The sequence below is a fragment of the Takifugu flavidus genome, chromosome 12, assembly GCF_003711565.1.
Source record: "Takifugu flavidus isolate HTHZ2018 chromosome 12, ASM371156v2, whole genome shotgun sequence".
NCBI lineage: Eukaryota > Metazoa > Chordata > Actinopteri > Tetraodontiformes > Tetraodontidae > Takifugu > Takifugu flavidus.
In genome coordinates this window covers 840,115-863,600 of record NC_079531.1, presented here as the reverse complement: position 1 = coordinate 863,600, position 23,486 = coordinate 840,115, and the positions used below count along the sequence as shown (strand labels likewise).

At 49.8% G+C, this 23,486-nt stretch overlaps 2 protein-coding genes across 4 annotated transcripts; one reads left to right on the top strand and one right to left on the bottom strand.

Annotated features, from left to right (window-relative positions):
• Nucleotides 1-6,628: 6,628 nt before the first annotated feature.
• On the top strand, nt 6,629-13,743 carry meis3 (myeloid ecotropic viral integration site 3). Its single transcript, XM_057049352.1, has 13 exons — nt 6,629-6,936; nt 7,228-7,329; nt 9,361-9,500; nt 9,804-9,978; nt 10,071-10,121; nt 10,209-10,259; nt 10,344-10,493; nt 10,573-10,681; nt 10,827-10,972; nt 11,344-11,420; nt 12,239-12,297; nt 12,385-12,471; nt 12,562-13,743. Exons 2-13 carry the CDS (start codon nt 7,318-7,320, stop codon nt 12,759-12,761), a joined length of 1,257 nt encoding a protein of 418 aa, XP_056905332.1. The 5' UTR covers nt 6,629-6,936; nt 7,228-7,317; the 3' UTR covers nt 12,762-13,743.
• Nucleotides 13,744-18,559: 4,816 nt separating this feature from the next.
• On the bottom strand, nt 18,560-23,309 carry rinl (Ras and Rab interactor-like). 3 transcript variants are annotated; one of them, XM_057049349.1, is made up of 11 exons: nt 23,151-23,309; nt 22,883-23,048; nt 21,707-21,818; nt 21,005-21,077; nt 20,746-20,834; nt 20,580-20,662; nt 20,290-20,500; nt 19,537-20,208; nt 19,136-19,453; nt 18,927-19,058; nt 18,560-18,842 (listed from the first exon to the last, which is right to left on the bottom strand). In XM_057049349.1, coding segments are annotated over exons 1-11 (2,058 nt in total). In that variant the 5' UTR covers nt 23,153-23,309; the 3' UTR covers nt 18,560-18,642. The 3 variants fall into 3 exon arrangements, with proteins under 3 accessions (XP_056905329.1, XP_056905331.1, XP_056905330.1); XM_057049351.1 differs by lacking the exon at nt 21,005-21,077; XM_057049350.1 differs by lacking the exons at nt 22,883-23,048; nt 23,151-23,309 and adding an exon at nt 22,513-22,729.
• Nucleotides 23,310-23,486: the final 177 nt, after the last annotated feature.

Genomic DNA, 23,486 nt, shown 5'->3' with positions numbered 1-23,486 from the left:
TTAGGCGCAGATGTCGCGAGATGGATGTGATGCGACAGTGTCTGTGGATGCAATCTTATAAAAGTGACAGAAATGGTGAGGAGATGGAGAGTGTTTGTGTGAGGAAGGTGTGGAAGCAGCAGTTGTCCTGAGGCCATCTGTGTGTGTGTGTGTGTGTGTGTGTGTGTGTGTGTGTGTGTGTGTGTGTGTGTGTGTGTGTGTGTGTGTGTCACCCTCTCCATAGGGGGTCAAAAGTGGGAGGTCATGACCTTTCTGACCCCTGTGGGAGTAGAGATCATCAATCAACTGGGGGCTGGACAGATCAGCAGGACACACACACACACACACACACACACACACAAACACACACACACAGATACTGTAACACTCTTGCATAAGTTCAAATAAGAAACAAATGAAATGCACCAAAATCCTAACGTACAGTAAAAGTATAACGTACAGCTGTGGGACATTTCCGTCCCAGCTATCAGCTGCGAGTGTGTTCTCTTTGATAACACACATTGTTATTCATGGGGGGCTCAGATGTTATCATGTACCTCCACACAAAGGTAAAAAGAATCCAAGTAATCAAGGACTGTTTAAACTCAGCCTGGTGTTGGAAATCATTGTGTTTAACTGCAGATGGCAGCGCCCCCCCCCCCCCCCCCCCCCCCCAATGAGCTGGTTCAGACTCCACACAGCCAGAGTTGGAGTCTGGATCAAAGTATGTGATATGTTTTCGACTCTGTGACCTGTTGTGGAGACGCCGTGCGTGTGATTGTGAGGAAACGTCATGGGCTGTAATGAAGTGTTATGGGTGAGGGTGGGGGCTTGGGGCTTACCCCCCCTAACATCTCATCTCTGGGGCTAACCACACACCCCACAGGCCACTATCAGGGCCATCAGCCAGCACTTGCTGAGCACCGGGGCATGCTTTTTCTCTCTCCTCCATCCCCCTCCTTTACCAGCACCACTACCCCCCCTCCCCCCCCCCCCCCCCTCCCCCCGGCCTGTCGTGTTGATCAATGAGGAAGTTCTTGGGCCTCAACTATTAATCAGAGCCTATCGGCTATCTGTCCGCAGAGCCAACCAATCACGGCCCCCCGACAGCTGGTTCATGAAAAATGTGGCCGGTGTGGATGGATGAGGGGGTGGGAGGAGGTGTAGGTGGGAGCAGAGGAGGAGCACTATCTGATGGGAGCCAGGTCACAGCTGCACACCAGCACTTTATGCACTTACACTTGATTCCTGACATAATGATGACCGCCACACGAGCGCGCGTGAGCGCACAAGTTTGAATACGTAAACAGAAGCCTTCGCCGCCGCGTTTCCCCCCCGTTTCTCTGCAGCTGGAAGCACAAACTGAGGTGTTTTTTTTGTTTGAGGTTTGCAGAGAGGCTGTTGTCCTCACGCCTCGAACATTCATTAGCACGCCGCCATCCCTCTTCTGCATAATCGCCGCGCTTAAACTCATCCATTCACATCTTATTGCCATGATTAGATTACATCTGATGCCATTACGCTGCTCCCATCATTCTCCTCACTCCTCGCTCCCTTCATCATGGATTTCTTGGAGATCTTATTAGTGTGCGACGCAGACCAGGTCTCCCGTTTTGGATTTATGAAATCTCAGACTTCTTCTCCTTTAATCTGGCCCCCTCCTCCTTTTCTCCCTTCCTTGCATCTGTCCATCTATCATTCCCAGGGTTGACTTGGGCGGAAGAGTATTAATCCTTCCCTCCCATCCTTCACTTCTATGGACAGATGAGGAGGTGGAACGAGGGAGGGGATGGGGGTCGGGGACCCTGGCGATGGTTTTCATAATGTTTCTGCAGTATTTTGGAGGCACGGATGGAGAAATATTAGTGGTTATATATGCAGATTTATTAGACAATAGGTCAGTGGGCTCTGTCTTCGCCAGGTATTCGGGCGTGATGGATGGAGGTGTGTGAGCAGCTTCCAGAGGGAGTTACTCGTGTGCCCCACAAAAAGGGTTCAACCGAGGCTCCGATCCTACTTGTTGACACCAAATCAGCTGTATCAAACTTTCCGAAGCCCTGCTGGGACAATAAGAGCGTTGGCCTGTGTGGGCGGGGCTTAAATGAATCACACACACACTGAAGAAGCTGCTGTGTGGAGGCTCTCCGGCCGTATCATCAGGATTTATTCATAAAGTAAGAACAAGGAAAGATCCAGCTTGGTGCTGTAATGTGTTAAGTGCTTTATGAACGCTTGGTGCTGCCCTTGAAGTGCAATCTTGTCCAAAGTGAGGCAGCAGTCTGACAGCAAACACGTTGGTTTGGTCAGCAAATGTGCACGCCTGCATGTGCAAGTTATCAGCCAATGATCTAATCATGGACTAAGATTAAACCAGCGGCTAATTGGTTTGGCTTCAGAGGTTAGATACACACCAACCAGGCATGTGATGGCCCCACCCCAAACAAGTAAATGCATTAGAACCAACGGAAAAGACAAACATGCAGCGGCTAATGACAGACATTGACGTCCCCTGATGGACGACCGACGAGGGACACAACAGTCCGATCTGGCCCAGTGACTCCAAATGAGGTCACACGGCTGATTGACGGTGTCCCTCCTGCACGAGCCGAGGTCATGAGCTGGGCAGTAGAACCGCTGGATCCCCTGGACAGGATCCCCTGGAACAGGATCCCCCTGGACAGACTAACAGTTGCTAAAAGTTTTAGACTAGCAGATGAATTTTTGGAGCCCCACAACAACAGACAATGGCGAGATTAGCGCTCATTTAGCTGCAGGGGAGGTCCATTAATCCACTTAGAGAAAGTTGTACCCACGACAGCTGAGTTGTAGCAGCCGAAACACAATCGTCTCTCCAGTTGAGTCACATTTGAGCCGTCCTGTCGGGCCGGGGGAACACAGCAACCGGGCCCGTGTTTGTTTACCCTCGTCCTGTAATGAAATATGCTCAGCCGCGTTAGTGACCACCCATCACATCGACGGCACGTCAGAAACACTCCTGCACCTTCACGGGATCCATTAAGCTGAGGGAAATCAGGTGAAGTGATCAGGACGTGTAATGAAATCAGCCCCAAATGAGGAAAAACAAATTCAGGCTGGAGAAATAAACCTTTGACCAGCAGTCAGGAGTAAAGCCCACTCTCCTCCCCCCCCCAAGCCCTTGCAGTGACAGGTAGATTAAAGGGCGTGATAGATGCCCCTCTTCGAGTCTCCCTCTTCTCAACTCCCCCACCCCTCTTTCCCTCCCCTCCATCTATCATGGCGGCTGGTGTAATTGCGGCTGCGTGAGGCTGGCAGAGGGAGCCTCCATCCATCTCCTTAACAACAAACAGTCAGGAGGACGGATGGCGCTGCACTCCCAAGTTAATCTCCATCTATAAAGGATGGGTGTGGTGGTGTTGGGGGGGGGGCAGAGAGGAGGGAGAAAATAACCAAACGGAGAATTGTTGTGTTAGTTTTCAATAAGCAAAAAGAGATAAAGATGAGAAGGGCAGAAGGATGGAGAGGTGGTGAGACACGTCTAAAAAAGGGGGGAGCGGAGGGGAAATGAAGGCGGAAACTGGGGGGAAAGTTTGCAAACATGATAAGAGAAGATTGGGGAGGATTTCTGAGAGGACCTTCTGGAAGACAGGAGGAAAGATGGAAGGAGAGATGAAGGAAAGGGGGGGGACCAAAAATTTATGCCTGTGTGACCAGACGACCCAGAAACTAGAGAGGCACGAGCTCATAAAAATGCACTCTGCGTCCCCCCAACTGCCCCATACTTTTACCCCGCTCCGTGTCCTTCCCCTCGTCTTCTTCCCTCCCTCCTTCCCCTCAGACACGGACGCCGGCAGCTCTCTGATGTCTGAACGCTGGCGTTCCGATGCCAGAGGTCACGGCAGCCATATTTTGTTAATGGCAGAGTCACCGGTGTCAACAAGGCTGGGCGGCAGGAAGATGGGGGCAACTAGCTCAAACTTTTGCTCTTCCAGTAACGCAGTACATTTACTTTACAGTACATTTACTTAAACTTTGGGAGTGGAAGTTTTATTAGTGATAAAACGATATTACCATTGTACTGAGAGGTTGAGTTTATCGTTTAGATTAGGGCCTTTTTTGTTACATCACTGCAGTTCTTGCAGCTTGATTATGAGCCCAAGTTCCTTCGTTTCATTTCTTTCATGCAATTCAGCTGCTCCCAAAGTCCATATTTTTCCATCTCTTTTGGGTGTTTAATGTCTTTAAACCGGCGGCATCTCATGCTCAGACGGGGGGGGGTGTCGACCCTGACCTCAGCTGACACAGAGCCACAAATATGCATGCAGGAAAACGGCGCTGTATCTGCTGACACCAGGGCGAGCGCTCACTCCCCGACGGGCCTTGGTGGCTGCGGAGCAGCGAGCGCTTGAGCCTTGACAGCCGGTGACAAATAACTGCAGCAGCCTTGACGTGCAGGGCGGCCTCACGGCGGGCGGACTGACGCCTGTTCTGCAGGGGTTTAGTGCAGAAAATCCCAGGAAGATGAGTTTAAAAGCCACATTTTGGCAATAGGTTCCTTTTTTGAGAACTGTTAATTTAAAAAAACATGTTGATATTTAGTCCAATTGTGTGTGGATCATTACAAAACTCAGGTTTATCAAATCTTGTAAGTCATTTTCTCATTTCAGTGATGCTGAGAGTCCATTATCAATCATCCGAACACACTTATTGAAGCCTTGCGAAGATGGCGCGGTATAAAAAAGTCCTCTTGACATCAATCATAGTTACCGAGCAGAAGACTCACCCAGTTTTTTAGCTGAGCTCAACAGAAGCAGCGAATCACATCAGTTATTTGGGGTCTCCTGGAACACGAAGTTCCATTGTCATTTAATTCCATTTTCCTTAACATCTGTGTTTGACAGCATCCCTTTTCACACAGCTTTAATAACATATGCTGGCTGGGTGTTGGCCCACAGCCACAAGGAGATGTGATAAAACTGACAGATCCTTTGGTGTTTGTGATGTAAATGAGTGTAATCTACACGTTTAGATAATGGCCTGTTAGATAAATGTTACAGAGATTTAAGATTTATGGCCCGAGCTGAAGGGACCCGACACCCTGAAATGTGCTCATTCCCATTCGAGAGGATTTGAGGTTTGTCCGCGGAGGGACGCGCAAATGTCCTCAGATGATGCACACTTGTGCGTTAATCCTCTTCAATCGGCCTGTTAACAAAGTGAAAACATGCCCCGGCTCTGCTCCCTTCGAGGCTCTGCCCCGTGGCCCTGTGGTGAGGGGGTCGAGCTCTGTGATCACCCCTGTCGGACACCAGCGCTCCGCGGAGTTAAAAGAGCCGCGGATGGATGCGCGCTTCGGGGCCTTCCCTCACAGGCGACCCCACGTTCACACAGCACGCCGCCCGCGGAGCCCCCTGCCCCGGCCCGCTGCGCCCCTGCAAGCCGCTGCTGATTGAAGTGCAGCCGCCTGTTGGTGCTGCGCAGCGGGACCCGGGGAAGGGGAGCGTCCAGAATAATTATTATGTTACTTCGGTGTCATTTACAACACAAGACCAGGGGGGAGTTAAATATTCCACCAACGTGTGAAAGGGGGCTTTAAAGCCCTTCCATCGAGTTAAAATAAAACGTTCTCACAGTGATGGTTTTGTTGTCTTACTTGGCCAAAGCGGAACATTTGCGCAGCGTCCACAGGCGGGTCGCATTGGAAGCGGGCGCGCGCAATAAAACACTTTGGAAGCTATTAGCAGCAGTCAATTCTCCTTATATTTATTTATGGCACGATGTGGAGATTGTTCGGCGGCTATTGGTCCTACAATTAGTCCCAAACACATAAAAAGCTCCTATATTGGTGCTGCTCGGTGTGCGCTTGTTTTCAGCTCAAAAACATGGACGGATTACGAAATGTTGGAATAAATGGTTATTCTAAAAGTTCTTTGGAAGCTAGATTTCTTTTATCGTAGAAGTTTTCAAATCTCGGAGCAAGTTGCACGACATTAAGGAACTTTAATGCTGATTTATATGTATGTATATTCATGGATTTAATGTAGTGCAATTAATGTATATTATTAATTAAAAGGTGCAATCAAGTTTATTTAAAAATATATCATATTAAAATTCACTTTAAACGGTTGGACAATTCATATTTCACCCGATGTGAATGACATATTTTAAAAGAAGCAATAAGTGCAGATATAATTGTGCATGAACTTTATGCTAAAAAGTTAAAATAAACATCTGCCATATTTAAGTTTGACTCAAAAAGAATGCTTTATTGTAATTTGCTATTGATGCATATAAAAAGTTGTGGGGAAAAAAAACTTAATTTAATTTTATGAGCTTTTATCTCGTTTACTTTGCGTAACTGCGTGCAAAGTTAGCTATTAAACTAATTCTTAAAAGTGTATATTTATGTTTATACGTATATATATATTTATGTTTGTCCCTGAGTGACGGACATGAAGAAAAGAACAAATAGATCCAATTCGTGGGTGACAGCAGCGGTTCCGACAGCAGCCTGAAGCTGAATGAGCAGGAGGAGAGGAAGAGAGGCGAGGGGGAAGAGGAGGAGGAGATGAGGGAGGGAGGGAAGGAGGGAGGGAGGGAGGGAAGGAGATGGGGGGCAAAGAGACCCCGTCGCGTTTTGACCCTCCGAAACCTCCTCACACAGCGCGCTCCGCCACCATCGCTGCCCCCCGTCCTCCCCCTCCCCCCTCTTCCTCCTCCTCCTCCTCCTCCTCCTCTGGAGGCTGAAAACACCATCGCTCATTCCCGGCACTGACATTTGCCCGACCGTCGGTGCGCGGACAGCAGCGAGAACAAGGAGCCGGAGACGAACCCGCAGCACCGGAGCATCCCGATACGAGTCGGCCGGAGCGAGAGGCGCACCAGGCGGGGAGAGCCGCTGCAGGGAGTCGCTGCTGCCGCTCCGGACTACCGGACACGGCCCGAGCCGGACTGGATACGGAGTGCATTTACGTCTCGGTGGGACATTTTTGATCTTGCAGCGGAGCCTCGCGCGCTTGCATTTCCACTCGCTAGCATTTAACAGCTTTATTAATGCTAAGTAGATCATAAAGCATTAGGCTGAGCCCAGGAGAGCCGTCGGCGAGGGCTCCAGTCGCATCATGATGTTGTAATATTAAAGGCTGGGAGTAAACAGGGGGGAGCGGGTCAGTGTTTGGCTCCCTCCTCCTTCATCTAGATGGTGATGAGCGTGTTCGCCACATCGGTGCCAATGAATTAAAAACAACAACAACACTTATTTATTTACAGAACCTCAGGAGCGGAGAAAGGGCGCAAAGCTCGCTGGACTAGCCGAGCAGTGCATCGTCGTCTCTGGTGTCGGATTGGCTGTCGGAGCGCATGGAGAAAAGGGTACGTCCGCTCTTTTTTCCTTATTAATTGCGTGGGTTCTAATGGTTGGGAGGGATCGCGGATCGGACACGGGGAACGTGAGTCCTCTTGGAAATGCTCTCCGCTGTTTTAACAGCCGGACAAACACAAGGCCCGCTGGAAACGGACTAATGGACTGACATGAGCTCAGTGTTCCAGGAGGAGATGTGCCAGCAGATACAACATGAGCCAAAGAGAAATCTGCCTCTTACTGTTCACCAAACTACCCAGGATCAATGTAGCACTTTACAGACAAATGGAGAGAAAAAAAAATAGCTTCCTAAAATATAGAAATGATACGTCTGTTTGCACCTTTGACCCCAGTCAGACTTTAGGGATAAAATAGAATATTGCTGTGTTAAATAGTGCAGCTCCTCCAGGTTATTGATCCAACACATTCAGTGTGTTTGGTTTTGCTGCTCATTTGGATCCACCGTTTCCTCCCTCCACCCTATGGAGCTGGCATGTGTAACAGCACTCAGGCTTTATGGCACATCGGGGTTAGAGCCGTGTAGGTAATTAAGAGGCAGAGCGGAGGAGATGCAGCTCTTCAACTCAGTAAGTAGGTCAGGTTTTTTTGCCACAGTGATTCAGAGGCGGCACCGTGGTGCTGGAGGAGAGATTGGCTGACGGGCAGCAGGCTGAGACCTCTCAGTGAAGGAGCGCGATTAAAGAAACGTCAGGACTGTTTGACAACAGAGCAGGGAACACACACACACACACACACACACATGCACACACACACTCTATACAACACTGTGGCTCAACACATTGGAGAAATACCTGAATACCTGCAAACACACTCAGCTAATGTCTGTTTCTGCTTCAACCTTCAGGGAAAAGCTAATAAAAATGTTTTCTTTTTTAAAAATACTGGCGTGCTAAGGTGCCCGTTAGACCCGCACGCCTTTAATTAACACGATTAAAACTTGCAGCGGAACCACTGTCCTGCCACCCGAACCCTGTTTACTTGCTGGACGTGACTTTTTCAGAAAAGAGGGGAAAATTTGTGGAATTTGTCATCTTGACTTGTCCGCTTTGATCCGCGTGACGCACAGAAACCCGATAGGGGTGGTGCGAAAGGAGAGACGCGCCATCCGATAGCGGTGATTGTGTTAATAGCCAGCCTCCATAAAACTGGAAGGTGTCCCGGGGAGGGCCCCCGAGCAGGTGCTTCCTCTGATCCCAGTGGCCATATGGGGCTCTGAAATACAACAATTTGATAAGCCATTTAGGACAGTGGTTCTCAAAGTGAGGTCCAGAGACCTCCAGGGGTCTTGCCGAGGGGTTGGCTGGAGGGCAGAGTGTGCACATTAGGAGGCATAATTTAATTTCTCTTTCATTTATTTCCCAGAGGTCAGCGGAGAGAGAAGATACGAGAATAATTGCTTTTATGTTTTGCTTCCCTCGCCGCGCAGAACCAACAACAACAGCCAGACTTACATTAGACACGTTTAGGAAAATCCTCGGGCGTCTGCGGGTCAACTTGTGAATCACCCTGGTGGAAAAAGTGCACGCACAACTGGGAAATGTTTGGTTTGGCGCGCCGTCACCGTCCTGGAGCGTAAACAGGCCCGGCGAGGCTGTCGCACCAGGCTGGGGGAGGACATGTTGAATGACACTGAGGATATTTCACCACGGGTCACATCGGCCTAATTATCTGTCCATTTTTAAATGATATGTTGATGTGTTAGCGATGTTTTTGCATAGCAGTGAATTAATATTCGTAAAAAAGAACAATCCCTCAAGCTATCATCTGCCTCGCCTCAACTTACAGCAACAACACAGCACAAAAACATCTCTTTTCTCCTGGGAGATGAAATGAGCGCTAACTGCTGGGTTCCAAACACCAAACGCACCCTTGGTTCGTCCTGTCAAACGCGGGACACGAAACAGACGATCTGCGTTCAGCTCTGCCACCGACGTCCCCGGACGGCTAATAAAATCACAGCGTGACTTGATGTCACGCAGATGTCCAGTGACGCTCGTGTTTTCCATCTAATTGTGTTTCAGTATGAAGAGCTGGTGCACTACTCGGGGTCGGAGGGCATGCCAGTGGGGGGGTACGGGGACAATGTCAGGCCATTTCCTCCCCCGGAATATGGACCCGCCATCCCCGACTCGCTCAAACACCACAAAGACCAGATCTATGGGTGAGCATGTGTTACTGAAACCTTAGCTGTGGTACAAATGAATTAGGTAGCCTGTTAGCGGCTATAAAATAGTTAAATAGTTTAAAGTAAATCTACTCTTGTAGCAGATTAGCATGTGTATATTTTTATGCTGCATGTGAAACTGCATACCAAGTGTACAGCTGTCTGCTCCAAAAATGCATATTAAGTTTCCTGTAACACCGTCTGTGACTGTATCATGTGGACACTATGTAAACTGTTACCCTGTTTATCTATGCTATGCTAACTGCGCGTGTGTGTGTGTGTGTGTGTGTGTGTTTCCAGTCATCCACTGTTTCCACTGTTGGCCTTAGTGTTTGAAAAGTGCGAGCTAGCCACCTGCTCGCCTCGAGATCCCGCCTCCTTCTCCGCCAACTCTCACCTCTCCGGGATGACCTGCCACAGCGACGTCTGCTCCTCGGAGTCCTTCAACGACGACATCGCCGCGTTCGCGAAGCAGGTGAGCGGTCGGGGGGAAAATCACAGAACGGTGCCGGACGGGTCTCAGGGTCGGGATCACTTGAGTCTGTTTTTGTCCGCGGTGGTTTGCAGATCCGATCGGAGAAGCCGATATTCTCTTCCAATCCCGAGCTGGACAATTTGGTAAGTTTATCAACTTAAACGGAGACACGATCGCACCTATTTTGGGAGGTTTTCACGCCCAATAATCACCGGTGCTGATGTCCACAGATGATCCAGGCGATACAGGTTCTTCGCTTCCATCTGCTGGAGTTGGAGAAGGTCTGTTGATTGGAGGGGTGGAGGTGTGAGGAATGAACCTGTGGTGCTGCTGCGTCTGCTCACTATGTTCTTGTGGTTCTGAAGGTGCACGACCTCTGCGACAACTTCTGCCATCGCTACATCACCTGCCTGAAGGGTAAAATGCCCACAGATCTCATCCTGGATGAACGGGAGGGCGGCTCCAAGTCCGACATGGAGGACTTCACCGGCTCCTGCTCCAGCCTGTCGGAGCAGGTGAGGCGGGCCGACACACCTGTCGGGGGGTTCCCCATCATTTAACCTCAATGCTCTAACCTCTGGTGTCCGCTGGCAGAACGCCTCGTGGCTGCGGGAGCCAGATGAATGTGCCACGACTCCCCTGGGAACGCCGGGCACCTGCGGCCTGCCCTCGCTCAGCACAGCGGACAACTGCAGCGACACAGGTACGTGCACGGAAATAAGATTCTCGGACACGTCCGTCAGGTCACGGATGCTAAAGACGGACCCAGTTTGAAATGATGAATCAGACGCGACGTATTGGATTTTTAAAACGCAAAAAAAACGGAAGCTTGATTCGCGTGGCTGCAGGCGACGGCCTGGACGGGGCCATGACCTCTCCGAGCACAGGTGAGGAGGACGAGTCCGACAGAGAGAGGAGGAACAACAAGAAGAGAGGCATCTTCCCCAAAGTGGCCACCAACATTCTGAGAGCGTGGCTCTTCCAGCACCTGTCGGTGAGCAAGCGCCTCCTCCGTTTTGGTTTTACTGTCGATTCACTACGAAATAAAAGCTGCCCAGCAGAGCTGCGTGGAGCGACGCTGCCCCTGCACGGACAGAGAGGGGGTTTAATGGAGGTCAATTAAATTAAATGAAAAATCAAGGATTAAGTGATTATATGAATATGGCCTCGATTCACAGTCCGTGGAAACAACACAAATGGACTGAGTGAGTGGGGAGGAGGTAATTAGCTGTTAAATGAGGGAGGTCAGAGTTGCTCCACTCCAGCTACTACAACATAATTACATTTAAATGAGATAAAAAGGCTTTTTTACTGAATCTGAGGTGTTTTGGTGTATTTTTATGCGTGCCGTGTGTCCTCTCCCAGCACCCGTACCCGTCTGAGGAGCAGAAGAAGCAGCTGTCGCAGGACACGGGACTGACCATCCTACAGGTCAACAACTGGTCAGTGCACACAGCGTTTCATCAGCGCCGCCCCGTGACCTCTCAATAATCCGTCAAACTGTCCCGTTTAAACGGGGAGAGACAACTTTAGCCACGCCCACCTCACGCCAGCAGGCTTTTCGTCTCGTGCCAGCTCTTTGGTATCTTCAAAGCAGCCATTTTGTGCAAAAAACTGTTAGTTACGCACGAGGAATTACCTTTAAGAGACTCTAAAGGAGACTGTTATAATCCAACTCATGGGTTTGGAGCTTGTGAGTGAAAATCTGCAACCAAGCTCTTTTTTAACTGAAGCCGACGTGCAGCACAAACCCGTTTGAACCGCTCATAAAACCGAACGGCAAATCAATATCCAATAATCAGATGGTTTACTGCACCCAAATCCATCAACAGGCCTGCAACAAAATTAATTAATCCCCCAGATACGTTGCAGGCCCAACATGCACGCGCTCAGTTCAGAGCCCTAATGTTTAATCTATACCTGCTCCCTGATATATGATAAACCAGTAACAGGTAATCCCACATAAATATACTGCGTGCATTTTAAACACGAGGGTTTTCTATGCTGTAAAATTGCCCCGTCTCATTTACACGCCTGCACATACATGCACACGTCCTCCCGATCAATGGAGATCAATTACCCGAGGGGGGGGGGGGGGTCCATACTGGCTTTGCCTTCAGGTTGATTTATTCCTGCCCTCCAATTAAGTGGTTGTAAAATGGAGAAGGTTAATATCTTGGCTTTTTTGACTTGAATAGATTCCTTCCTTTCTCTCCCTCTTTAAACACGCTGTTTGTTGATGCCCCCCTCCCCCGTGCAGGTTCATCAACGCCAGGAGGAGAATCGTCCAGCCGATGATCGACCAGTCAAATCGCTCAGGTTGGTGTTGAGACGTTCACGCAGGTAAATGTGGAGCTTTGTGTGTGTGTTGTGTCTCACGCTGGCGTCCTGTTCCTGCTCTGCCAGGTCAGGCTGGCCCCTACAGCCCAGAGGGGGCAGCGTTGGGGGGCTATGGGCTGGACGGACAGGCCCACCTCGGGCTTCGCACGGCAGGTAATGTCACCTGTGGGCGGGAAACACCTGCAATAAAGCTGAAACAGAGGCAAAAGAACGACAACGAGTCCGTCCTCCGTTTGCTCGCAGGTCTCCAAGGAATGTCTTCCCTGCAGAGTGAGTATCCTGGCGCCCTGCTCTCCCAGCCAGGATACCCCCCTCACCCAGGACCGTCCCTTCACCCCTACCCGGGACCCCACCCCCACCACGCCATGCTGCTCCACCCGCCGCCACACGCACACCCTGCCGAGCCTCTTCTCACCCAGGGACTAGACATACATGCACACTAGCTGTGTATGCGTGTGTGCGTGCCTGTGGGGGGGGGGGGGGGGGTGGGTGCAAGGGCAAATTACTGTGCGCGTATGTGAGTGAGTGAGTGAGTGAATTTGTATGTATGTATGTGTGTATGTGTAATGACACATACCGGACGCTATTTAAAGGAAAAAAAGATGCATTTCTCGAGTTTACATTCCCCACTGAGTGACAGTGACCTCAAGATATAACACACACACACACACAAACACACACACGCGCGCGCGCACACACAGTTTGGACCCGCAGGTTTAAGCCATAACTCTTGAAGATGAGAAGTGCTTCCACTCCAAATGTCACCACTGCGTCCTGTGGGTGGGACTCCTGCTTTAAACTACACTTCCCATCATGCCTGCTGGCCCACAGGAGAGTGGACCAACACATGAAGTGGATAGATGCATATTTATTATCTAACTTGTAAATGGACGATGCCAGATGGGACCTAATCCTGTGAACAAACGTTCTTCACGACCTCCCTCGTCTTCCTTCACGCTAGGACACGCGCTTTATTTAAAGCTTCTTTTAATTGTCTTCTTATTCTATTTTTATATTTATGTGTGCCGCTCCAGATGGACGTGGCTTCATGCAAGCTTATCGGAATATTAGTGCTCTTCCTTAGCATGAAGCTAAACTCTATGAATGACTTCCAGTCTGCCTCGCTTTCGTACCACTGACCTCCTTAAGATGCCAACAGGTGTCCATTTAGATCTTTCCTTCACACACACACACACACACACACACACACACACACACACACACACACATGGGAAGCCATTCTACACACATACAAACGTGCACAAACTCCTTTCTAAGCATTTCTGGAACTTTGTTTTGTCTGGCATCACAGTGTGTGAGGAGAGCTTCAGCCAAAGGACTCTGGAACGTTTCAGCTTCTTCTCCACTCTGCTGGAATATTTCTGGATGATGATGGATACAGATATTAAATTCTTTTTTGTAGGATTTGTCGTTTGTCTTTATTTCACGTCTGTCACCTGGTACTTGCTGCCAGCACTTCATCTACTAACGATTCAGAACAACTCATTTGTTCTTTTTACTGATATGAAAGACATATTTATACCTCACGTGACCTTTTAGTGGTCCTAAAATTAGAATTAAATCCCAAAACAAAACATATGTGCTCTCTGACCGAGACCCCAGAAGGCATAAAGTGAGTCTTGACTCACCTGAGATCCAGTTCAAGGTTTTAATGATCCCACAGGAAAAAATACTTTGTCCAAGATGACATAGAACATTAAAATACCTCAGAGGAGCCGTTCGTCCCATCCTGGCTGGGATGGCCGGGATGGCCGGGATGGCTGGGATGGCCGGGATGGCCGGGATGGCCGTCGTGGTCCAGAGCGCTCTGCAGCTCCTGCAGCAGCACCGCTCAGCGACGTTCCCGACTCCAGATTCCTGATTCCTGAGTCTTCTGCAGCCTCATGAATTCGACTTTTCCATGATGTAGAAATCAGCTCCCGTCCCCTCCAATTCAAAAAGTCATCCATCCACCCATCCATCCATCCCTCCCTCCCCATCCATCCACCCACCCATCCATCCATCCATCCATCCCTCCCCCATCCATCCATCCATCCCTCCCCCATCCATCCATCCATCCATCCATCCTCCATCCACTCATCCATCCATCCATCCATCCATCCATCCATCCATCCATCCATCCATCCATCCATCCATCATCCATCCATCCCTCCATCCACTCATCCATCCATCCTCCATCCATCCATCCACACTATTAGAGCTTTGTTTCCATTTTCTCTCTTGTACCAGTTCAGTTATGAGAGTTCGTTGTTGTATCAGACACAACTGTGATAAACACTCACTGTATCACGGCTAAGAAACAATCCGATTGCATAATTCCACTTTTTCCACTTTATAAAAACATCCCAAATGTTTGATTTTTACAATAACTCAACAAACCACCATCAAAGCTTTCACGGGACCTCTTCTTGACAACCGGTTTACCCGTCCTCCTTTTAACCGTCACGTCATTCCTCCATCCATCTGTTTAACTCCGACAGAGGCTTCGGGATGCAGCTGCAGTGATCCGTCACACGGGCCGGACCGTCACAGGGAGGGAAAAATCCAGATTCCACATTTCAGCCAGAGGCATCGTGGAAAAGCTCAGTTCCTGATGGGAGTCTCCTGCTCACACACCCATTCAGAACCGTTCTACACTGCTCAGAAACCGCAGCAAAACAACCATGCTGGGTCCCCAACATCAGCCATGCTGCCCTGGTCTGGCCTGAAACTGATGTGGGGGGGGGGTGAGAAACTGGTGTGTGCAGGTCAAAGGTCAGAGTACAAATTGAGGTCACCAGGAAATGGTGGCACAAAGGTCCCAACCTCGGCAACCCTCCACTTTTCATTTCTCCCTCACACTCAGTCACTCGGACGTGTTGGTCAACGGACCCCCCAACCCCTTCTGCCCCCCCACCCCCCAACCCCTTCTGCCCCCCCAACCCCTTCTGCCCCCCCCCCCAACCCCTTCTGCCCCCCCCCCAACCCCTTCTGCCCCCCCTTTTTCCTCAAAACAGAACCTGGATGGTGAAAGTTGCAGCACCGTTTGTCTCAGGCTGCCTCTGCGTCACCTTTCTCGGGCGTGTTCATGTTTCCAATTTGCTGAAACTCCCCAGCAGATAAATAGGCAGCGATTCCCAAACTGCACCTGAGCACGAGCCGGCGCCCACGCGTGACCCCGCGCCCGATAACGCGTTCCCCACACCCCAACGATCCATCAACCCATCGTCCTCAAAATCCCAAATGTTGGCCTCATGTTAGCGCTACATAAAAAGACAAAAGAACGGTGAAAGTCACGTAGGGGCGGTTCCCCCGGGAGCAGGAAACAGTTCAGAAGGAGCAGAAGAGATGATGGATTTGAGGATCCAGCACCTGCATATGTGCCATAGCTACAGCAGCAGAAGACTCAAAAGAAAGAGTTCTAAATAAGGCTTTATACAATATGCATAAATAATGATTCCCAAACAATGCATTTAAGTCTCACACGCTGATACTGTGGCTAAAGATTGTGATTATGAGACGCTTTTGACCTCAGAGTGCCGTACTCTTTAATGTCGAATGGGTTCTCAGGGCTGCAGGTGGGAAGAGAAAAAGGTGGTAAAATGACTCCATTTAAAGGAAAAATCACATAAAGATTGTAAAAGAATGCATCGCTACACTTTTCATTTTGAAATTTGACCATTTGGGATATTGCAGCCAAATGAACACACGTACGTGAAGGAAATATGCACACGTGTGTGCTAGCATGGGAATATGTGTGCGCATAAATATGCAGAGTTCCATTTTCACATAATGTTGTGTCTAGAGGAGCTGTGTGTGTGTGTGTGAGTGTGTGTGTGTGGAGGGGGTGGTGGTGGTCATTAATCATTCAATTACACACCTGTCAGAGTTCAGACAAGCGAGGGGGGAGGGGGGGAGTGGTGGCGGGTTGGGAGGAAGGGGGAGAGAAAGCAAAAGAAGGAATGTGGCAGAAAGAGGAGGAACTGAATGACAAGAGAAGGAATGTGGAGGGAAAACGGTGCAGGTTTGAAGACGTGCACGGGTGAAAGTTGCATTGTTGCTGTGGTGAGTGAAGAGGCCACGACAGAGGGAAGCGGCCTGGGCGTCAGCACAAAGACATTTCTGTCTCCCAGAGGGACGAGGGACAGATGAGGACGGGGCAACTCTTCATCAGTGATGAAGATTCACCCCTGAGTCAAGAGTCAACGCTGCCGCTATACATGGAAAACACTTCTATTTTAGGCTTTTAGTCCCACACATCTATACTTTCTGGGTGTGGATGTGTGCAATAGGTCCGAATTCCATCATAAAAGAAGAATCCGACATTTCTACACCACCTAACAGAGTTCAACGTCACGTTTTTATGACGAACACCGTCTCACTGATGCAGCCGAGGCGTCTTGTTCAGACTGTTTAGCGCGACAGGCTTATGTAACCTGTAATTGTAAATCACAGCCCTCTATGTGCTAATCCGTAAAGTCATAAAGCACCCGACTGTCACATTAATGTAGTCGTCCACTCACGCTCGGCGCTCGGCTCCGGACCAGGAGTGTAAATTAGCAGCTGCAGCGGGTCCGTCGTTTATCAGTTAATTGACCCATAAATCTGAAGTTCTGAGATGGTGTCTGTGCTGACATTGAGGAAATTCACCCTCCTGTGTGTTATAGAGTTTTTATGTAGCACATGAGCAGATACCCACCCACTACCACACACACTTTCCTCTGTGTGCGTGCATATGTGTGTGTGTGTGTGTGTGTGTTTAGCTACAGTACCTCAACTGCCCCAGGCCACAGCCATCTGCGTTCCTCCACTCACATACACACAGATACTCACAGCCCCCCCCCCCACCCCACCCCACCCCCCCTCCACTGCAGCCACAGCAGCCATATATCTAATTTATGGCGGCGGTGAGTGCGATACACACACTCATGTATGCATAATATATCACATGTGTGAAAAAGTGCCGAAGGAGGAGTGTGTGAAACGCTGCGTCACGTGGTTATGGCGAGTCTGGACCACAAGTCTTTGCTCACAGCTTCAGTACATACTGTGCATATTTACGCTTTAGTGCATGAGAAAGAAGTGTGCATGCATCTGTGCACGGATCCAGCTGTTTACAGGCGAGCAGAATGACAGATGTCTCATTACAGACATTTGATTGGCTCGGTCATTTAGAAAGATTTGATGTGTGTGTGTGTGTGTGTGTGTGTGTGTGTGTGTGTGTGTGTGTGTGTGTGTGGTGGAAACGGTGCATTCATTAAATAAGAGGCCCTGATCAATATTCACACGCGTGCACGCTTGTATGTGCATTCAGTGGGTATTTGGTAACGTGGATTCAGGAAGTGTCGAATTTTGGAACAAATTAGAAAGTTTACTGCGTAAGAAAGTCTTAAAAACTGACTGCTAAAATTGTTCCTCTATTAAAATAAATAAAATGCTGCTGCTTAAAATCTCTCAGAATCTTGTTTTTACTTTAAACCTTCCTTAACGTCTTTAACTCAATAACTGTTCTCTTCCGACTGACTTTTCTGTTCTTTTAACAACAGTTTTCATTTACTTAAGATATTCTTTTGAGTTTATTTGCAGTTATTTCAATATAAAGATGAATAAAAGATAAATGAATTGCAGTGGTGCTGTGACGTTTTCTATCATTTTCTGTGATTAAATAAATTCAAACGTGCCATCGTGGTAATTTAACGACTCAACACCGCCCTCTAGTGTTGGAACCCATCAGTGCATCTCGCTGATCTCACTTTCACAAGGCAAAATCTGCTTAGCTCGGCGTAATCATGTTTTATTGGTAAATGAGCTTCACTTAATCGGGCATAGGCACTGTTGTCCAAAGCTTTATTAATATTTTAGCCATCGTAGGAGGTGAACTTGAAACATAAAAAGCCACGTCGACAATCATTCTGTCTTTAAAATCCTCTGAGTATATGTTGTTCCCTTCAGTCTATTTCCCCCCTTTCAGTTTAAATTTACCTCCTTAAATAGCCTTTGGTTATCTCTCTTCAGCTCTGCAGTTCTGTGTAACACCTCTGACTTCACCCCCCAGTTCTGTCTCTGAGCTCTGTGCCAGAACTTCCTCTTTGTTTTCTCTTTCTTTTTCAGGGATCTCTGTGCTATCTTCCTCTTTAACTACACGCTCCGTCTCTGAGCTCTGTGCCAGAACTTCCTCTTTACTTCCGGGTTCTCTCCCCAAACTCGGTGCCTCAGCGACTTCTTCCAGTCCACTTTTTCCTGAGTCCTGCACGCACGACGTCCCCTGACATCCGGGTTCTTGCTCAGAAGGTTTCGCACCATGTTCGCCTTTAGCTCCCGCTTTCATCCTAGAGCTCGGACCCGGCTTCCGTATGGTCCGCCGTGCGGGCTGCGCCGCGACCGGTTGCAGTACAGAGTACGTCTACGATGCCACTGGTTGAGGGACTCTTGGGCTTCCACGCTGAGCTGGCGGGCAGCTAAACGTGGTTGGAAGCTGCTAATGTAGTAGAGCGAGGCGTAGAGGGTTGTCAGGTAGTAGCCACCTATTGGTGCCAAGATAGTTAGATGTTATGTGGCTTGAAATGAAAATCTCTCTGTTTGGTAATAACTCAAAAGCCGCGGTTTACCTTCCCCCTGCAGCTGTGTGGGGTCCAGCAACTCCATCATGTAGTCCGTGTCTATCTGCAGCGTGACCGCATCACTGCGAAGCAGCACCCACGTCAAGCAAGGCAGGAAATCATCTGCCCCATGCACACCACCTGCAGGACGAGGAAGGAATGAGGAACGTTACACGGGACGCGAGCGCGCGGTCGGAACACGGCCAGAGACAACGTACCCGAGGTAGCATTAGCGCTCATGCTGTGGTAGATGCTCTTGCAGACTTTCAGCAGGATGTGGACCTTCTTGTTCGGGGAGTAGGCCTCGTGCAGACTGGTCCACCTCTGCTGGATGCGCTCCAGGGTGACGGCGTCAGGAACTCCCACATCGGCAGAGCCCCCCAGCTCTTTAATCCCTTTCTTTTCCAGGACGCGCATGTTGCTCTGGAGCTGCCTGACGGTGCCGTCGCTGGTCCGAGAGGCATGAATGCAGGAGTTGAGGTGTGCGGAGACGGGCTTCAGAGCCACCTTGTGAAGGGAGAGTTCTATCAGAGTGTCTACACACGAGGGGGGAAAGAAGTGAAAACAAGTTTATTCCTTTATCACCTTCCTGTTCCAGACTTCGCTGGAGCTCACCCACCGATCTCATGGTCACTGATGTCCGTAATGCTGTCCAGCAGGGCCTGAACTTCCTGACTCTCCAACAGCGTCTCCCTGAGCGATGTGAGAGACGACCTGACTCCTTGTAAGAACTCCAGGGCACCGTTGTGGTTCGCTCCGCCCCTCAGTGTCACCTCCACAAATTCCTTAACGGCCTCCGAAAAGGGATCGGCCCTCCGCCCGCTCAGCTCCTGCACGCGATTGGTCAACCTTTTCTTCTGACATACCAGACCGCCGAGAGCTTGACCGACCACCGACAGGCGGTGCACGACCTTGCTGGCCAGGCTCTGCGTGCTCGGAACATGCGGGTTTATGTTTGACGTTCCGGACTCCTGTTCTTCCTCTATGCTGCTGATAGACAGGGTGTCGAGCTCCAGCGAGGGAGGGGGCAGCAGCGACGAAGGCCTGGGCGGAGGCAGCCAGACTCCATCTTCGATCCAAGACACTCTGTGAGGTGACGGGGGGGCTTGGCTGCCGGGGGACTGGAGGTCAGACGCTGAGCTGCTTAAAGCTTGAGGTGTGGAGGGAGTAGATGGAGGGACGCTGTCAGCGCTAGCTCTTTGATAGCTACCGGAGGCGCTACTGAGCCTCCGGAGAACGACGCCACCTGACGCTGACTGTGGCGAGTCAGCTGACGTGGCCCTGACCAGACCTGGATGAGGAGAGTACGGACAATGAAAGAGTTCAGTGCGTAGCAGGGATTTAGAACAAAGGTGGTGGGACTGGAACTCACCGGGGTTCTCCCGAACAGGAAGCTCTTGATTCAAAGATAAGGGCCTTTTGCTCGCCATCCCCGTGTCCATCACCGGCCTGTTGCCGAAGCGTTGCCGATGGCTACCTGATAGCTGCGTGGGGGCAGTTGCCCTGTGGGTCAGCCAGTCATCGCCGTGGTCGTGGATGTACAGCGGATTGATGATGCACAGGGCCCCATTGGCGGACGTCAACTGAGCAAACGCACAAGCAAGTCTGAAGAAAAGGTCTGCGGCCTTTTATATTTCACATGTTTCTACGAGAGGCTTCTACCTGGATGGAACACACCACGTTGCTCAGCTCCCGCTGCGTCATGGCGTCGGCCTGTAGGTCAGGAGGCGTGCTGAGCCAGGCTTCTGCGTCAGCGAGAAGAGGAGCGTTCCTTTGGAAGACGGTTCCTCACGACTCGTTTGAGAGGAACAAGGATGGAACAACTCACCTGGCTGAAGTCGAGACAGGTGCTCTCTGTTTTTGGCCGTGACGCTGTAGATCCAGCGAGGGACAGTGAGGCAGCCGGGCAGCACGTCCCTGACCACAGGCAGAAAGAACAATACGGATGATGGATTTACAGCTGAAAGGCGTTAGCATAAAACGGGCCGCAACATTGTAGCAATAACTATCTTCTGGGCTTTTTCTGCTGTTGCGCAATTCAACGGGCGCCCGTTTGTGTGGTTGTGAGGGGAACGGCCAGTTCTTACCTGGTCAGAGAGTAGAAGAAGACCAGCTGAGCCAAGTCGGGAAAAGAAAGACGAGACTCGGACAGTCGGAAAGCTGACAAAACCAAAAGAAGGAGGCCATAGGATTAAAGCAAAAACCTGAGCAGAGTACAAAGGGGAATTTTGAACTGAACTGAAGTGAACTGAACGATTGACTCATCAGTTTTATTTCCAGAACACCGGGTCTGCTATTTATTACTACTCATGGTTTCAGATGAAAACACCAGACGTTAGCTCTGCCCGTCAGAAGCCACCCGTTACTTCCCCTCAGTAAGTCGGGAACTAGCTTCAGGGGACTTTTTCTTCATCCGTCTTGAAGAAAAGAACGCGGCATCATAGTTGGTTTAAAGACCCCGTTGTCAACCCAAACACTCCAATTCGAACATCGTGTCTGTCCCCCCAGGAAAACCCCCCCGCTCAGAATCTGTTTGGCCATTTTAGCGTCAGTAAAGTTTGCTTCAACACTTAAATTAGAAATAAAAACTATGAGGAAACAGATGTTGCGAAATGACCTTGTTGTGAAAAAGATGCCAATGAAGACGCCCTGCTGTGGTGCAAAAAGAGGTGTCTCAATCCCAGACCGGGCTTTCTGTTGCCATGGACACTGCAGGGATACTATTATACACTATTATACAGCAGAGAAAAGGGACAGTATGTGCATGGAGTCCCAGTCTGGGCCCGTACCAGTGCCCGTGGTCTGGATGTGATAGTCCAGCACTCCTTCCTGCTCTTCTCCAGCAGAGACGACCAGCAGGCCCGGCTGGGACGTCGCAGGGTCGCAGACGATGAGGAAACTCTGCGGAGGAGACACGCAGAGGCTCATTTCATCACCACCTCCGCTTACACAAGCACGCCAAGGCTACGCCGCCCCGGCGCCAATACTGGACGGAGCGTAGCTTTCAAAGGAGTCGCCATGAAACAAAAGCCCAGCTTGGGTTTCCTCCCGGGTGGCGGCAGGTCTGCAGGACGTGCTGCACTTAATGTATATATTTAAGTTAAATGGATGACTTATCCGACATTAGCAGCTCCATTCTGACATGGCTGTGTGTAAAAAGCTTAAAAATATCACTACTTTAATCAGAGTTTAGCGACGTTTGAGCCCGTTAATGAGCGACCAGGCCCCTTTTCTTCCTGCAGCCGTCGCTTCTGTTTGAGTCCAAACTGGCATTTTTCTGACATTCATCAGCGTGGCAGCGTTTAGAAACAGCGTGGCTGCGTCGCTCAGCCCTGGTCTCACTTCAGCTGACACAGGATGTGGCTTTCACGTGCGCTGAGCTCAGAAAGTCACCACACACAAGCAGAGGAGGAATGACAATGAGCGAATTCTGCTTTAAATAAATAATGGTAACAATTAGTCACGCGCGCCCGAACATCCTGACACACAGGAAACCAGCCACATTCCACCCAGGTTACAAATACAGGCTAAAGCTGCAGCCGATTCACCAGAAAGCTACAAACCTGCTACTTCATGCACAGACTGACCAACTCACATTCTCCCTCTGGCAGCTCCTCGTTTTACTTTCATGCGACTGACGTGCACGACTTTTATTGAGTGTAACTTCTGCATTCAAAGTCATTAGGTGTCAAATAAAACAGGAACTACTTTGTTCACTCATAACAACTTGTTCAGTCTGATGTAAGTGAAGCACAAAAGTGCAGCCTTGCTTTTAAAGACAACTAAACCTGATTTAACCCCCCAAAAACTATTTAATGATCTGTCTCTTAAGAATTCCACTGCATTTATATAATTATAGTTCAGTTTTGATTTCCATCCATACACGCAACGATCACCTTTTGTCTGCACAGACTATAACACTACGCTGACTTTTGCAGGGATGAAGGAGGTGGGGGTGTACTCACCCCTGCGGGTCTCCCACCCACAGCGGCGTGGGCCTTCTCTCCATCCCAGGGCGTCCCGGGGCACCAGGCCTCCTGGCAGCCCCTCAGCTGCTCCAGCAGGGAGAGTCTCTTGGTGCTGCCCCTCCATGGGATGGCCGTGGTGCCGTTCACCGAGCTGGAAAAAGCCCTAGAGCCCCCACACGGACAGAGTCGAGCCCATTACACTGATCTCCTCGCTAATTAGAGATCAATACACTGATGTAGGAGAGTGAAAGCACTTCCTGCTCACATTGTTCACGTTTCCTCTCCTCTTCTTTGCTGTCAGTTGTTGCTTAAATCACCCAGAACTTCAGAAGCCGACGAGAACGTTGATCTTCAGCTGCACGTGTCGACGCTGGAAGCATTTTCTCTTTACACACGAAGCTCTTCAGCTGATCACACGAGAACTTTCCTCACCCCCCCCCACCCCCACGACTCGGTGTCGCTGGTGACTCTGCTGACACCACTGATGATTCACCACTTCCATGGTAATAAAACACCTTTTCTTTTGAAAGAAACATTTCCTGTCAACATGGTGGAACCAGCTATTTTAGTAGCGCTCAAACCTCTGATCCACTGAGGCGGC